We start from the raw sequence: 17,423 nt of genomic DNA, 5'->3' as shown, positions 1-17,423 counted from the left end.
AAAAGGGCAGCATATTTACACGTGCCCACCAACATTTTTTATGGCTAATTATTGACCAGTTTTGGGGAGTTTTGTTATGTCCTTGGAGTTTTGTTTAGAGTGGGACGGAAAGCCGTGCCGCGACTCCGACTCCATGCACTTCCGTGTTACATTACGTTGTATGTGACCAACAAAATTACGCCAAAGGCACCACAAATCCACATGTACATATATTTTTTCCCGAAAATTCTCTTGAGTACGCATTTCGTCACTAGGATGTTGCTAATTAGTCGTAGAAATAAGGTAGAAACCAGCGTAAATGTGGCTTTCTCGAGATCGAGCTCTCTGCACTTCGCGCGCCCTGGCGCCCCAGCATGCAACGGGCTTCGTTCTAGCCAATCACAGCGCAGGTCATCTAAGGTGAACCAATCAGAGCGTAGCTACTTGCATATTATAATGAGCATGCTGCACACAGGGCGGCAGCGGCCAGGGCGACCGGCCCTGAGTGCGCGGGAAATGTGTTTTGCAACTATATTTTTACGGGGATTTTCTGACGTTTGACGCTGACTTTGGCACGATATGATCGCACTACCATGTACACGCTACCGTAGGCGGCAAATGAGTGGTCATTTTTATATAATCGTCGAGAAATTTTGGCGTTATGCACCCGGAAGTGAGCCGATCTCAGTTTGCGTTCCCTCGATTTTTGACAGTTTCCCCCCTCAAAATAAGAAACAAAACTACCGCTATTAAATAGAACCATGTATTACAATTATCATTTCAACATGATAGATCTATTATATATTCCTTTATTAACTATGATATCATCATGGTTGTGGAAAGTCCTCAGCTGGCGAACCGAGTCCTTGCGCCGGGAGTGACGGTACATTTTACCGTGAGTATTAAAGCCGCTAGTACTAGTAAGCCGCGCGCCTTACAAAAATTATAATAATTTTTCTTTTGTGTCAAAAACCGCCGTGAATTTAAGGCATGAGTTACCGATTTATATTTCTTCTACGGCAGATATTTCTTGTTTCGTCACGTCCCATGACGTCCTGTGAGAGCGGTAGGCCGCCGCTGGTACAAAATGTACAAGACATCGTCTGCCCACTGCTACACTTTGTTGACATACATTGTATTACACAACGTAATTTTCCGCTAGAAATAACTATAGAATAGCATTAAAAGATAGCACAATTCGCTTCACACAGTCGACACATGGATAAACCACAAAGTTATTTTACGAATCACATGTCCACTTGCCTCTGGTGCTGTTATTTTTCAAGGGGCAACATCGCAACACATTAGCGGACGCCCCAGGAGGTGGCAAATTGCTATTGTCTTGTCGGCGCGCAAAACAAACATGAAATCCGACCCTATCACATTAACGCAAACGGTAACGCGTTAGAAATAATTTCTGACGATTTTCTAACCATTTTCTGACGAAAATCTAACCAAATACTGACGATTTTCTAACCATTTTCTGACGAAAAAATAACTCGTTAGTAACGGGGTACCCGGTTAACTATAACGCGAACGGTACTGTAGGTGTCTCTGGATTTTTATTTGCTGCATTGACTGTTACCACCTGTTGGTTGGATTTTTATTTGCTTTAAAAATGAAATAAGTGAATAGCTTTTAGCTATGATCCATACTTCCTACTGTGCATTCTGAGTGGTGCAGGTAAAACTTGTCTGGTGCAGGTAATTTCCAATGTTACCTGCACCAGTACAGGTGTGCAGAAAAAAATGGTTCGAGCCCTGTAGGTCAATGCACCCACGTACACAAGGTTGCCGGACCCACATATATAATATAAGGCTAAAAATACATGGCTACAAAGTTACACCGTGCAATCAAATTTTCTTTGTAACCTCATATGAATAGAACTTATTTACAAAGATAGCATAGTGCCTGTAGCCTTGGGGCCATGACTGATAGAGTTGATGTGTGATGTGAGCAACCTACAATGTACCACCATGTGTGCAGCAAAGGAGTAAATTTAAATCAATTCCACCACCAGCATTTCTACCTTACCCCTTGTATTGCCGCTTTTTCATTAGCTAGTAATAGAGCAGTGCGGCTTTATTGCTACGGCTTGCTTTTTAACAAGTCACTGTCCGGTCATCACTCCTACTCTTATCGATGTGATGGGCTCTTTTACATGCAGCAGTTTCACACCATGAGCTCTCATATACTGGGCTGCTGGCTTTACGTCTGAAAGGACGATGTGGCTCATAGAATTTGAGCCAGATGTGGCAAGTGCACAAACCACTACACCACACCAACCTTTTTTGCACTACTGGTAATAGACATGTTTCATCCCATTATGAAGCAAGTTTAAACTGTAATTTCCAACACAAGAAATTTTTGACTGCACAACTCCAGTCTTTATGAAGGACTGTGCAAGTGCAATCCAGTGCTTCTGTGATGTAAATTGTGTTGGAAATTACAGTTTAAACTTGCTAAAGACTTTTACCAAAACAGATGAACTTTGTTTAGAGTTAAAACTTAAGATCCAACACAAAAAGTTCTCTCGCCTAGAGCTTTCGACCAGTACACTCTGGTCTTCTTCAGTAGTACTTGCACAGATGAACTTTCATGGCAGGAACTCACCTCAGCTTGTGCCTGGCGCGGACCTCACAATGGTCCAACATCAGCAGCTCATTCATACATGCGCCCAGGTTAGTGTTCTCCGTGTAACGCTAAAGAAATACAAAGTTAACAATAAGTCAACCTGATACAGTGATAGGTACTTTGTTGTGTCCTAGCAATGCAACTTGATAAGCCATGTATCATAAACTCTATATGTTCTTACAGGTTTCTTAAGAAGCGAGAAGTTGGAACCTGTACATACTAGTGTACAGTACATTAAACCATAAATAGAGCAAATATGTAGTAAGATATCACATCTAAAACATTGCACTTACCCTGTTAAAGCCAGCATTTAGTAGGGGCAGAATGCTTGGCTCTTCTTTCTCATTGGGTCTGTGGGAACAAGTCATCATTACACAAGTTGGCAGAGAAACTCAAGTCAAGAAAAACACCTTGAAATCCTTGGGAAACCTTTAAACCTTTTAGCAGAAAATGTTGTAATTTGGTGTCACATGGGTTTTTTTTCTATATCAACTCTCACTCAGCATTAGCAGCTGGACTGCCAAGACATAAAGCCGTAAAAGTTCTGCACTGAGGAAAGAATTAACTTCATACTGGAGCTTTTATCTACCTATACTCGTAACAATTGCCTCCGGAAGATTGTTCCATTATGATAGTTCTACAGTTGTTTTCTTCAACACTGAGCTGAAAACCTGCCAAATGATCGGGAGGAGATTTTACGGCTAAGATCTCAGCGTGGTGAAAAAAGGTTATCTCTGCCTGAGGCCCTGGAGAACCACTTAGGAAAACTGCCAAAACCACAAGTCATTGCGTAATGCTTCCCAGACAGCCCTGCCCTGGGTTCAAGGTTGTCACGCAGGCAGAGCTGTTGTGGCTGTGAGCAGGCTGGATCTTCAGAGGGATGGAAATACATTTCTGGGAAAAAAATCCACTTTTGGTGTACCTAACCTTGAAAACTTGAAGGTGCACAGAAAATATTTTGGGTACACATACAACAGATTCAACATGGCCTACATGTAAATATATTGCCTAGTGGTAACTGAGAAAGTCAACAGTTTTAAATCAGGTTTTCTGTGATAAAATGTTTTCTAATTTATGTAGAGCTGTAGTGGCTGTGAGCAGGCTGAATCTCCAATGCCAGACACAGGGCTTGAAGTAAATTTGTGAATAAAAATGAATGAAAAAAAAAATTTGGCTACACTTAAATGTAAAGATACATGGCCCTCCACAAAAATGTAGGTAGAAAAAACAGGTGCACAGCTCCAATTTTGGATGCACAAAAGTGCGTAATATGCACTGAGTATTTCCAGCCCGGGTGATGTGGAAAACAGCGCACACGTCAGGAATATTACATAAACACCACACTGCTAACTGGCATACAGTACAGTGAATACAAAAAGATCATGGCAACATTACATAAACACCACACCATTAGACTTCTGACAGGCATACAGTACGCTGGTCAAAAACCGAGACAATATTATATTAACACTAGACCATTAGATTTCTGACTGGCATACAGTACGCTGGTGAATAGAAAAACCGAGACAATATTATATATTATATATAACACCAGACCATGAGACTTCTGAATATAACACCAGACCATGAGACTTCTGATGGGCATACAGTACACTGGTGAATTGAAAAACCGAGACAATATTATATAAACACTGGACATTAGACTTCTGACGGGCATACAGCACGCTGGTGAATTGAAAAACGGACTGAGACAATATTATATAAACAACAGAACATTAGTCTAAGACTTCTGACTGGCATACAGTAGGCTGGTGAATTGAAAAACCGAGACAATATTATATAAACACTAGACCATTAAACTTCTAACTGGCATACAGTACACTGATGAATTGAAAAACCGAGACAATATTATATAAACAACAGAACATTAAACTTCTAACTGGCATACAGTATGCTGGTGAATTGAAAAACCGAGACAATATTATATAAACACTAGACCATTAGACTTCTAACTGGCATACATGTGTGCTGAATAGAAAAAAGGAGAGTGTCACAATATTACATAAACACCTGAGGCCACTAGACTTCTAACTGGAATACAGTGTGCTGAATAGAAAAAAAAAGACGCAACAGGCTTGGTCTGGTATCATTCAACATGACAGCCTATAGTCAAAACATTCTTGTATAATCTTACAAGTCTTTTCACTTTGTATTTGTATTGATCTAGTATCTCTATCTTGTCTTCCTCTCACTACTTAGTTTAAGTTACAAGAAAAAGGTGAACATCAAAATCAAAAAAATTTAACTCACGACTTTCTGGTCACTGCAACTACTACTGCATGCTCACAGGACTTTATTGCACGAATTGATCTGTAAAAAAAGACAATAATGAAACCTTCATTAGTAAGAAAAATACAAAAATACAAAAATCCTAAAATATATGCAATCCACCAGTACAACTGACCACCTCTACATAAGAACTGGCAAATGTCACCACTTTTTGGTCGTCCCTTAGATAATTTTTCCCATTGACACAAGCATTAAGAATCCTGGATACATGTACTGTGACCACCTGTCCACATAGACCATATTTCAACAGTCCCCTGTGTGCTACCTCGGGCAGTTTTGGCTGCTTTGTGCCTGTTACACAATGGTAACATAAACATTTGGGGCTAGCACAGGATGACTTGGTCTGTTTGTTGTTTTTTTTTCACCCGTCCTCCTACTTCATTCATTTCCTATCCTGCAAAAATCCAAGAAACAACCAATCAACCTGGTATTGCTCGTACATACACGGAGTCTAGCCTGGGTGCCAGACCCACAGCACACTAGGCTCAGAGTTATCCTGCACACTGGATAACTTTAAAGCCTAGTGTGCTGTAGCACGTCAGCGGAACGTACTGCGCCTGCGCGAAACCCTGATTTTTCACGGTTTTCATTGGATTTTTGGTCAACGTTGCATCAGAATTTTGCCTGTTGCAGAAGACATCTTTTCCGGCATAACATTTGGAAACTACAGACGGGATATTAACCTTATATGCGCAAATATGACCTTATATGAGGCACAAGGTGCTATGTACAATGCATTACGAGTCTCGCACAGGTGCAGTACGTTCTGCCGACGTGCTGTGTGCTGTGGGTCTGGCACCCAGGCTATGCATGCTCTGGCAGCGTTTGCCTCCCATCTGGATTGGATAGGCAGCAGCCTTGACAAGACCGGGGCAGTGCGCAGGCCTGCCAGCTCCTGACATCAACAAGCACCCACCCCCTGCCCGCACCCCTGACCAGGGGTCAACCAAGAGGCATTGACCTCCGGGAGAAATCCTGAAAATCCCTGGCTGTCACTGCCCTGCTAACAACATGGGAGGGTCGCTCGGGCGTGACGGACTTCCACTGGTGGTATTAAAGCTGTCTGCATCAATCATTCATCATGATCGTAATACTGTAATTCAGTTTGTGTTCACGATAGGGAAAGTTCACAGTCTGAGAAAAATGGAGGTGTTCACGCTGGCGGCAGGTGTTTTATATATTCCTGTGTACTTAATTATTGTTTTCTGGCTATTGTTTATTTGTTTGATGTGCCATACATATTTTGTTGCTTGTTTTTTGTTCAATTTTGTTTAAAGACATTTTTTTTAAAACATTAAAAAACCTTCCTACACCTTTCTGCTAACATTTTAGAATACTGTAAATTAAATATGATTACTAAGTAGTTGCTGTGACATGACAGTTATGGAGACCCAGAGGGATACTGGCTGTAATAAGATTGTTCACCTGACACTAAATGTCTACACATGGACCTTAGACTCCTGTACGCAATGACCAAAACTGACATGACGAGATGAAGAAATCAATACGGTCGGTCGTTTGCTGACACTGTAATTTGTTGACAGTAAAGTTCATTACCCTCGGGTCCGATACGGGTAATCTACTGCACATGATGGCAGAAGTCAAGGGCAATGAACTCTTACGACTAGAATGTTATATAACTTTAAGTAACCTAACCTAGGGGTCCAACTTATACACTACAGTTTAACAAAGTAAAACTTGCATGAGGACACTTTTATTTTCAATGTCACTGTTTTAGAAAACCAATTGTACAAGGTTTTATCACTCGTGTCAGATCATGGAGCTAGAAAAGGTTGATCAGCTCAAAAAATTACCACCCCCCAAAAAAGTCTACTACTAGTAGGTTAACAGGAAACACAACATTTTTTTCCAAGGCCTAAGGCCATGTTGATTTGATTATATGGATGACATCCTCCGGGAGCCCCAAAACTGATGCGCGCGTGCGAATAAAAAAAAAGTTTTGCAAAAAAAAAAAGTACTTTTCATTATGAAATCTACATGGTCATGTGGGGTTGAGCAAATGGCACAGAATATGGTTTGGCAAATAATCTAGTCTTCAAGTTCATTTCTTTACAATTTCGTCTTTTTTCGTTTGATTTTGGCATTCTACGACATTGGTATAGTTTTTATTAATTTTATTTGTAACTTATGGTATATTTTTGCTCATTTTGCAACTGTTTTGTACGATTTACAGTATGGTTGAAAACTTTTTTTTTTTGGAAACGGCCGAAAATTCATGCGCGCACGGATGTCATCCATATAATCAAATCAACATGGCCTAATGTACTGCACATGATGGAACAAGTCGAGGGCAATGAACTGCAGAACGTTATGTAACATTAAGTAACCTAAAGCCCGTGACTGCTGTACTGTGGCTAATGAACAAAAGGCAGATGTGCTCATCAATCCCTTTACCCATCGTAACAACCTCTGCTACCCACAGAGTGATCATTCAGCAATGCCTGATGATGACATCATAAACTTGGAAACAGTTCAGAATGCAACCGTACAAGCTTGTGATGTTGAACAACTCCAAATGAGTACTCTTACTCTTAACCCTTGTCCTTCTGGCATTTTTTACACAATATTTTCAAGTAATTTCAAGTCTTGATCAGGTCAAAGACCCTTGGCTTTTTTTTGCCCCGCGGTGGCGTAGTTACTTCCACATTCGTTGCGTTTCGCTGCGGTGTGATATTTTGCACGAGAAACACCCCCAAATCATACACATACACTATGATACAGGGCACTATATAGATGGTACTGTATGTACAACTTCTGCTGCCCACAGAGTGATCATTCAGCAATGCCTGATGATGACATCATAAACTTGGAAACAGTTCAGAATGCAACAATACAAGCTTGATGTGTGATGTTGAACAACTCCAAATGAGTACTCTAAATGTCTGGAGTGCAATACCAATGAACAAAGAGCAGATGTGCCTCGTGAATCCCTTGAACCAACGTAACAACTTCTACTACCCACAGAGTCATCATTCGGCAATGCCTGATGATGACATCAGTAACTTGGCAACAGTTCAGAATGCAACGGTACAAGCTTGTGATGTTGAACATCTCTGATTTGAGGTTCTCAAAATGTCTGGAGTGTAATGACGAAAAAGCAGATTGAAGAGCTTTTCAATCCCTTTACCCATCCTAACAACTTCTGCTGCCCACGGACATCATTTGGCAATGCCTCGTGACATCAGTAACTTGGCAACAGTTCAGAAGGTAACTGTAAAAGCTTGTGATGTTGAACACCTTTAAAAGGTATACACTCTCAAAATGTCTGGCAAGCAACATCATACAAAACTTAAACCTAACTTACCACAGTTGGCAATGCCTTGTGATATCATAAACTTGGAAACAGTTCAACCGTATACAATTGTACAAACTTGTGCTGTTGAACACCTCTAACATGTCTTGACAGTTACAGAACTTTCATGACTACAATTATGGTGTGCTTTAGAAAATTCTATTTCTTTACAGATCTCGGATCCTCAGTGAACTACAAAAAATGCAACACAAAGAAAGCTTTTACCTTACCTGCAGTGTTAGAAATACCCATCTGCAGTCTGCATTTCGCAAAGAAGTTTTCAATGTTGCAGAAGAAAAATTAAGGAACCTGCAATTTTGCAGACTGAAAAATTTACGATGGGCAATTGTGTCTGTACAATATTGTTTAGGAGATTTTGTGCATTTCTACCACTGACCTGCAAAGGGCCTCGGCATCAAAGTTTCTGGAGTGTCGATGGTCGATGATGATCAGATCATGGTGCTTCTGAAGAATCGCCTCCAGCGCGCTCTCAGAGTTTCGGGCCAGCTCACAGCGGTAGCCCAGGCGCTCGCAGGCCCACCAAAACGTATCGCTTTGGCCGTCTTCTTTGGCAAACACCAGCAAGATCTATAAAAAGCAGGAGGAGGCCAAAGAACAAAAGAAAGATAATTCATCATGGCATAAGTGTTACAAGACTTCACTGACCATAGGTGGTACTGGCTACGTGGCAGGCTTCTGTCCCAAGTTTGAGGAGAGCCACACCTTGAGCACGTTTAAATATCAACACATTTACTTTACATTGTTGCGTCGTGTACTAATAAAATTGTCAACAACCTTTTTGCATACAATCCCTTTTTTAATTGCAAACTGCGCATAGACACTGGTAGCGTACAACCGCACCACTTTAACCACATTTAAGACTACAAACACACGAATTTTGGATTTTTGGGACCTCTTTCACTCCATTTCCTGTGTCCAACCTTAAGACCTGTCCTTCTGCCTGTCAATCTTCCCCTCACCCATGTGCTGTCAACCTACTCTGTCTGGACAAACAGACACACAAACCCACAACTCAACCGCCCAAAACAGAAATCTGTTTTATATGGGTTAGAACTGGAGATTGCCTACAAGAAAATTCATGCAAACTCTGCATTCTGCAAGCATGCCAAAGTCGAGCAGAGGTCACCGTTTGCTATTGAAAAGAATATTTCAGCAGTGTGGGAGTACATCTCAATTCCAATTTGATTACAAGGTATTCATTCAGCACCAAATGTGGCCATGCATGACAAATTAAGTGCACCGCTTGGAATAACCAGGGTGAGATATACTAGCTAAGGTATTCATATTTCATCAATCATGAACATGCCATGAATGATAATCAATCATAACGTATATCTTCACATCTCAGCCAGGGCTCCAAATTCTTTTCTTTATCTAAAAATCTAAAGTTAAAGTTTAAGTCCTTCCCGTACCAGGTGGTGCATAGGGCGGTGCCCATCTCAGGTTCAATAGCCCTTGGGCCACACAGTAGTGCAATCACTACAGCAGCGGTAGCAGAGTATGTGTTCAACTACCATCTTCTTTCCCAAATGCTGAGTGCTAAGCAGAGAATGCAGAATGTACCAGGTCTTTGGTTTGAGTCGACTGGGGATCGAACACACGACCTACACTGAATACAAGGCGAATACAACAGCTACCCCCTTGGCCATTGCACCTTAAAATTTGGGAGAAAAGAAATGCATTTGATTTACCCGCACTGCTGCCTTTTTCACCTTCATGGGTCCCAGCATGTCCTCAGTCTGACTGGGGAGTCCTGTCTGCTCCTGGGGGAATAAAACGCAATTCAGTTTTGAACAGACTTTTATCATCCCTTTATCATCCCACTTACATGTATGATGTGTGAACAACATAGAACCTTTGACATAAGATGTTCTTCCTGTCATCAAAGACGAACTACGTACATACACTTAGAAGACCTACTTTCAAATTGGGAAAGTAATTACCAGTGCATCAATGCAATAACCTGTTTTCCCATTTATCAACTGTCAGTTACTTCAATTATTTATGGAGTCGTGGACAGGTTCATTTGATCCTGGTTATTGGGAATTTATCTCCGAGACAGTCGTGAGCTTCGAATTAATGCCAGCCATACATTCAGGGGCCTTCCATGAATATATAGCTTCCAACCACTTTGTGATCAACGTTGGAGCTGGGCTGGGTTGAGAGTAGCCTAAAATTCACCCTATTTCAACCCCAGTTTGTTCATCTGATCACATCCAAGCAGAATATGACTTTCCCAACTTTGATTTTTTAAAAATTCGTAGTCGGCTGATGCAGTAGGCAGCCTCACAAACCAAAAGCAGAATATGACTTTCCCAACTTTGATTTTTCAAAATTCATAGTCGGCTGATGCAGACAAGTTACTAGAAGGCAACCTCACCAACTAACACCAAACCACAGATGACCTTGCTCACAAACTCCCAACCATGGTCTGGAGAAGGTCGGGCAGCCATCGCTGGCTAGGTATGACAGGCTTGAAGACTGCTAATAGCAGAACAATTTGGTGTTACAATTAACTGGTATGAATAGCAAAGTTCTTTATTCACAACCAATTTAACAATATTCAGCTTTTGGATGACCATCCTTCACCAACCTGATGAAATTGTTCACAGAAAATTAACTGGTATGCTACACAAAAGCACTTGTTTTTTTAATAAATTGACAGAAAAGACTAAAATCTAATTGAGATAAACTGCCAAAGACAATCAAGTCGTATATAACGAATACCAAAACAGTTGCAATCCACCCTAGGCAAGTTCGTGACTTTATTGTTTATCCTTTTCAATTGTTTAGTTTTTCTTCTTGGACGTTTCCCTGGTGGGTTGACAGGTCCCAACCTGTTACAGTTGCAGTGTGTCGCCTCCATGTCAACATGTTGGTGGTTTGGTCTCAACGTGTTTACACTTGGCAACCCCAAACAGTCTGGTAACCAGTGGAAATGGGTTGACATGTAAACTAGAGGACCTGTGGAGGGCTGGGGTTATCAGCAGAAGTAGAGCAAAGGTCGCATGGTAAACATGCCGGATACCTCCAAAGATGGTGGCTGTTTACAGTTAATTATGCATTCAATTGCAAATTACAGATGTGGGCATTGCACCCACTCACCCATCACCAAAGAGGAAAAAAAATTGCTGTTTTTTTTCACAAAATTCAAAATTTTTTCACAAAAATTACCATTTTTCACAAAAGTCACCTTTTTTCACAGCAACCTTCTCCAACATCATCCTTTATTATGATATCCATCAGGTAAGAGGCCAATGACATTTGTTCTACGATCGCAAACTAGATGCATTCTTGGTGTGGTCATGCTGCAGCTCCAGTCAAAATTCAGCTGTCTTATTGGGAAAATGTCTGTCTTAGTAATCTCCAAGCAGAGGTTGGTGGGGAAGATCGTTACCTTTCTGTATATGCCCCGTTTTTTTCTGTCACCACCCCCACCAACAAAAGAAAAACCGGGGCATATATAGAAAGGTATTAACGATCTTCCCCACCATCCTCTGCTTGGAGAGTTCATCTTAGATCCTTGTATAAGTGTTTGGTTCTGTTACAGCCTGCTTGAAACTTCCATGACGTCAAAAGGCTACAATGACCTCCGACGAATGTGGCAACACCGTAAGCAAGTAGTAAAGGAGATTATTCCACATACACTAGTTTACAGTACAGAGTAACAAACACGGGCCAAAAGGAAGTAAGACGTAAATTTCCCAGCCTTTGAAGGGCCTTAAAGTGTTTCTAGTCAAAACTCAACAGGTGGGTGGTGGAAGGTCAACATGTTAACATGTTGTTAAATGTCAATAAAAAAAGTAGGTCTAAACGGAGACAAGTTGCATGGCAAACCACGTGTACACCAGGTATCCTGCAAGGCTGAACTACTAGTAACTTGTTGGTTATATAATATATAATTTCAATAAGATAAAGATAAACTATAATGAGCAGAGGTTCCCTTCTCAGAAATATTAACCATCGAAAAACTAGATCATTACAACATATTGCATAAGGTTTGGGATTCTTCAAAAATTTTCTTTGTATCAACTATAAAAATCTACATATGGCATCAACTAAGTTGCAATGAAAACAAGCCTGTCACTGTCTTTTGCTGTTGAACCTCCTTTCAACAGGCCCCAAAACATAGGTGACACCAGGCAAACGACAGAATTCTATAACTACAATATTCATGCCATAATAGCGATAAAACCACAGCCGTCACTTGTTGGGTTTTATCATTCATTTTATCATTCATCAGTAAATTTAACACCCTGTTTCTAAGAAAAAATCTATTAGTAACCTCACAGAGGACCGACAAAATCTGGTCTATATCATAATGAATATCTGAACAGGTGGTCCCTATACTATAGACAGTTAATGCTTGTGTCAATAGGAAAATCCATCTAAGGACCACCAAAAAGCCGTGGTCACACTGGCCAGGTGGTCTTTATGTACAGTTTGTCACTTGTACAGGTTAGACTGTATAGGGATCACACAAAAGGAACGACAACGCAACAATAACAACCAAATCTTTCTTTACACGAGTACAAAAAGATCATGTTACCCAGTCATAGCAAACAGTACTTATAGGTATTCAATGGTCTTGTTAACGAAACACATAATATAAGCACGACAGATTGGCACACAAGTGATTCCAAACAACTACTAGTAAACCTTTTCTTCAACACAGCCCTAGACTAGTAGGCGACTGTATAATGGCAACTATATATGGTATTGTTAATGCTGGTAAGTAAGCTCCTCCCCCATCATTACCTTCCTGACAGGTTGCTTTTGTTACACCTGCTACTTACAACACCCTTTGTGTAGACTAGACGGCACACAAATAGATTTGATTTGCTACCAACAGGGATAATTTTACATCTCACATGGCCACTAGAGCAGTGCTGAAATGGATGAGAGGACTACCGCTTTTAAAACAATGGGAAAGCTCCGGGGCTTGAAATTCGTCTTTGGGAAAATACAAGTAGGTGCACACACAAAAATTTGGCATAACATAAAATACTAGTAAAGAAGAATGCGGGCAAATCCTGACTACATAAACCTTGCTGCCTTTCTTCATGGCTTGAATCTAAAATTATGAAATAACTTCGACATTTTTAGCAACTGATCATGATATAAAATGATATTTTTTCAAGCACTTTATGCCAAGAATATGCAGAATGCCAGTGTACAATCATTTCATCTCATTTCAATCATACACCGTTTAGTAAACTTAACCCTACACAAATATCTAGGTGCACTGACAATCAAAAATCAGGTGCACAGGTCCAATTTTGGTGCACAGAAGTACAGATGCACCCAATATTTCCAGCCCTGAAGAGTCTATGATAATCAGCATGGACAGCACACCTAATGGCATGGTGGTTGTTGGTTTGTCCTTGCGCGTGAGACTGGCCTCACCTGTTCGGCACAACCTGTTGACTCTAGTTCCATCAGAATGTTTTCAGAGCGGGGGAAACACGCAGCAAATGTGCCCCCAACATATCCTCATTTACATGATGTATGTACGGAGACTGTAAAAAACCCCAGCTGTAATAGCGGCCGGCTTAATAACCCTCAATCAAAATAATTGCATCAATCCAGACGTGTTACGTACGTGTGTGTGCCGGTGTATACATTGTATAACATGCAGGTGAAAGTGCATGATTATGAGCCTGTAATTTGGAAACTCCCTGTACCCTTTCCTGTACTGTTCCAGCTTATTAACGACTGTTGTGGAGACAAAGACAAACAACTGATATTACCGGAAGAATTTATGCACAGCATTCATGCAATAATGTTCCATGCAACAGCTTTCCTCTCCTGTCAGTCAATTTATCTCCCAAGAGACACAACAGTAAACACATGCTCTTCTCACTTTCTGCCTGGTGTTTGGCAAAGACTCTTCGTTTGTACCTTTAAGTTTAAACTAAAATATGCTTCAGCATATGTGCTCAAGCACAAAACAGTAGAATCTATTGGTCCATACTGGATGTGACTTAAGTACATGTATAATGTAAAAAGTAGATTTTCCTGCCATTTCTTTCCACACATGTTTAATACTGTGATAAATTCCTACTTAATCACTGGTGATTCATGCAGTTAAAGCGCCCTTGATACTCCACTGACAGGATTATTCTGACTAATCTAAAGATATTGTGGCTTTGTGAATATCCGGCTTACACTGAGTTACAAGTGAGATAACCCATTTCTACAGGATCCCCTCTCGGTCTCATACATAACCAGCAAGAAATTCTGATCGGAAAACAAAGCAGTCCCTTTGGGCAAAAGAATGCCTTCGAAATGATGATTGATGCACCAAATAGATGTCATCGAGGCAATACTGCAGCTCCTAATATTGACCACATCCATCTACATTTCCACCTGTTTTTCTATCCATTGCAAGTAATAGTCTGTCAGCATTTCTATGAAAAACAACCTGCCAGTGATTAAGTAGGAATTTATTTATCACAGTATTAAACAAGTATGGAAAGAAATGGCAGGAAAATTTTGCTCACAACCACATGCTGAAGACAGAACAACCTCAAAATGAAAACTATCATCATAAATTCAAGGCATCTGACAAACCATTCTGCTAACATCTTCGAGCGACATTTTGGGTCAGATTTACCAATCCTGTCAGCCACTCCGTGTATCATTTTCAAGATGTTGCAAGCCTGGAAGTTGTTACATTATCTACCATATCTATGGAGGTTTGATACATGTATATCTGTATGATAAACATTGGAAAGTTGTCCACTTAAAAAAGCTGTTGTTATAAATATAAAATACTACTAGTAGTTGTTCTTACTTGTACATGTAATAGATATGTTGCATAAAAATGCAACAGGTACACATATGATCCCGTAATATTATACCACTTAATTTTGAGTCACATCATATGGATACCAATATGTTAACTCATATGTTGTGCAATATTGAATCATTCAGGAAATCAATGCTGGGCTATATTCTATTGCACAGCATCTGCAATTTTTGTGGGGCATAGCTGGCATAGGTAACATTACAGGCTGTTCTGTTAAAATGGCAATGGTTTTTGGAATCAATTCAAAAATGATCATGTCAAAACATTGTGCCTATACTGCCCTATAGTATAGATATTTCCACTTTCCAGAGAAAAATCCAACAGGTTGTTTTGATGAACATTTGGATATGAATGATTTTATAATATTTTAGATAAGGAAATACTGTATCAGTTTCATGATTTATTCAATGTTGCATTTTCAGGTAAAAATTTTCTCACTGCCTAGATTGATTTCAAAACAGATCATCAAAACCAAATTATCACCATTTAATTCTCACTGTGAAGTCGTAATTAGAGAAAATAAGCTGTCATACATAACGTTATATCATCATTTCTTTGATACCTCCTCACTTTAGTGTTACAATTTTTGTTTTCATCGAGGTGGGCAGCAAGCAAATTTGTTGTCAATACAGTTAATGTTTTCCAAATAAATAAAAGTCAGTCAAGCCATGCTTTAAAACTTCGGGGAATATACGGCATTGCAATCATGCGGAAAGACTAGTAACGTTTAACGTTACATTACAGCACAATTTAAAGGTATCATTTCGTACTTTAATGCCTACATTTCAGGGAAACATGCTATTCGGAAATAAGCATGGTAATATGTACCATGCGTTTTTTGTTTGTTTATTTTTTCTAGGAACAAAATAAAGATGAGCGTCGGCTTACCTTCATATTGGCCCGACTTGTTTGTGTCTCGGCCTCGAAGGTTATGGTGCCCCTTCTCTCCTTCTTGACGGCGAGTGTCTGCACCAGGGTCGGCGGGTCCCCGTCTGTGGCCTCGGTCTTGATGCTGATGGGTCCCACGGCACCGTGGTGGATGTGTGTGTGGTAGGAGCGGGAGAAGCCGGACGGGTGCGGGGAGTTGGAGCCTCCGTCAGAGTCTCTACAGTACACCACTCCGCTCTGAGACACATGGATGCTGGGCGCACACCCCATGGCGACTACACCTCATGGCAGGCAGCGCGGTGGGGCGGCGAGGCGGCCGGGGCACTCCCTCACTTACACAACCGTTCACCTGCAGGCACCGTACCGGCGTGGCACAACCGTGGAAACGTCGTCAGTGTACTCAATATTGCACGTAAATAACGCTGCTGCCAGCCCGATCAAATTGATTATTGCCGGGGTCTGGGAGGAGGATCAGTATCGCCCGGCCCCTCTCCCCATCTGAGAGATATCTGCTGCTGCGATCGCCCAGCTAGCCTCTTTTCCTAACGTTACCTCGCGAGTCTAAAGTCGGCAAACTATCGGTAAACGGACATATCTATCACTCTGATCGGCTGCTGACAAAAATCGATGACAGTCGGCGGTTCACCACAGCGCCCAGGCAGGCAGTATGGTGCGAGAGACAGACGCAGCGAGCGCTCGCTCACTGTGAGTGCGGCCTGCACTTACTCGGGAGCTAACCTAACGGGTTACAACAAATCTCTCTCCAGCCGGCCTCTCCTCACAATCATAAACAACCACGGACTTTGGCCCTCTCGCTTATACAACTGGGAACTACCTACCCTGACACTGACCAGCGACAGAACCAGCCTGGAAAATACAAGCAGTACCCGACAATCGGTCCTTAGAGTGGAATATCTCTCCGGTAATTGGAGATAAATTGGCAGAACAGCAGCAACAATACCGCGCCGGGCTCGTCTGACACTTCACTTGCAATAACACAGCGCGGACCAATCGGAGCGCCGGAACCGGGTCACGTGACCTGAAAGTGACGTCAATGGTACAAGAAGTTTGATTGGAACAATATGATGAACAGGTGGTGGTCTTAGAAACGGGGGGAAATAAAACACACGTTCGACCGCAAACTAGACGCGCTGACGAGGCAAATGAGGAAAAATATTATGCTAGTCTCCTCCAGACTTCTTTTGCAGGCTGAATAAATCGTAGAAATCGGCCTAAAAAGGGTATTAATTTCGGCAAATGGAGCTTCTGTGGCCGGCTACCTTCTCTGGCCAATTAATACCCTTTTTAGGCCGATTTCTACGATTTATTCAGCCTGCAAAAGAAGTCTGGTGGAGACTAATAATATTATGCCACGTATCTGTTTGAGAACTTGTAACGTGTATAAATGTCGGCTGATTGCGCAAAGCTGGATTTCAATATTTCGGCGTAATCTCCAAGCAGATCTTT

General features: G+C 41.2%; 1 protein-coding gene across 1 annotated transcript in view; it reads right to left on the bottom strand.

Annotated features, from left to right (window-relative positions):
* LOC109482216 (high affinity cAMP-specific and IBMX-insensitive 3',5'-cyclic phosphodiesterase 8B-like) overlaps positions 1 to 17,091 on the bottom strand; it is a 35,315-nt gene extending 18,224 nt beyond the window's left edge. The window contains exons 1-7 of the mRNA XM_019784909.1: positions 15,957 to 17,091; positions 9,949 to 10,020; positions 8,634 to 8,824; positions 4,885 to 4,944; positions 2,907 to 2,964; positions 2,593 to 2,681; positions 2,094 to 2,193 (exon numbers count right to left, since the gene is read on the bottom strand). Coding sequence (XP_019640468.1) covers positions 2,094 to 2,193; positions 2,593 to 2,681; positions 2,907 to 2,964; positions 4,885 to 4,944; positions 8,634 to 8,824; positions 9,949 to 10,020; positions 15,957 to 16,226 — 840 coding nt within the window. The 5' untranslated portion in view covers positions 16,227 to 17,091. The remainder of the gene's footprint in view (positions 1 to 2,093; positions 2,194 to 2,592; positions 2,682 to 2,906; positions 2,965 to 4,884; positions 4,945 to 8,633; positions 8,825 to 9,948; positions 10,021 to 15,956) is intronic.
* Between the last annotated feature and the right edge of the window lie 332 nt (positions 17,092 to 17,423).

Source organism: Branchiostoma belcheri, unplaced genomic scaffold (assembly GCF_001625305.1).
Source record: "Branchiostoma belcheri isolate BF01 breed outbred unplaced genomic scaffold, Haploidv18h27 scaffold6, whole genome shotgun sequence".
In the NCBI taxonomy this organism is placed as follows: Eukaryota; Metazoa; Chordata; class Leptocardii; order Amphioxiformes; family Branchiostomatidae; genus Branchiostoma; species Branchiostoma belcheri.
The sequence above is the reverse complement of the archived record's forward strand: the minus strand, read 5'-3'. Positions and strand labels throughout refer to the sequence as shown.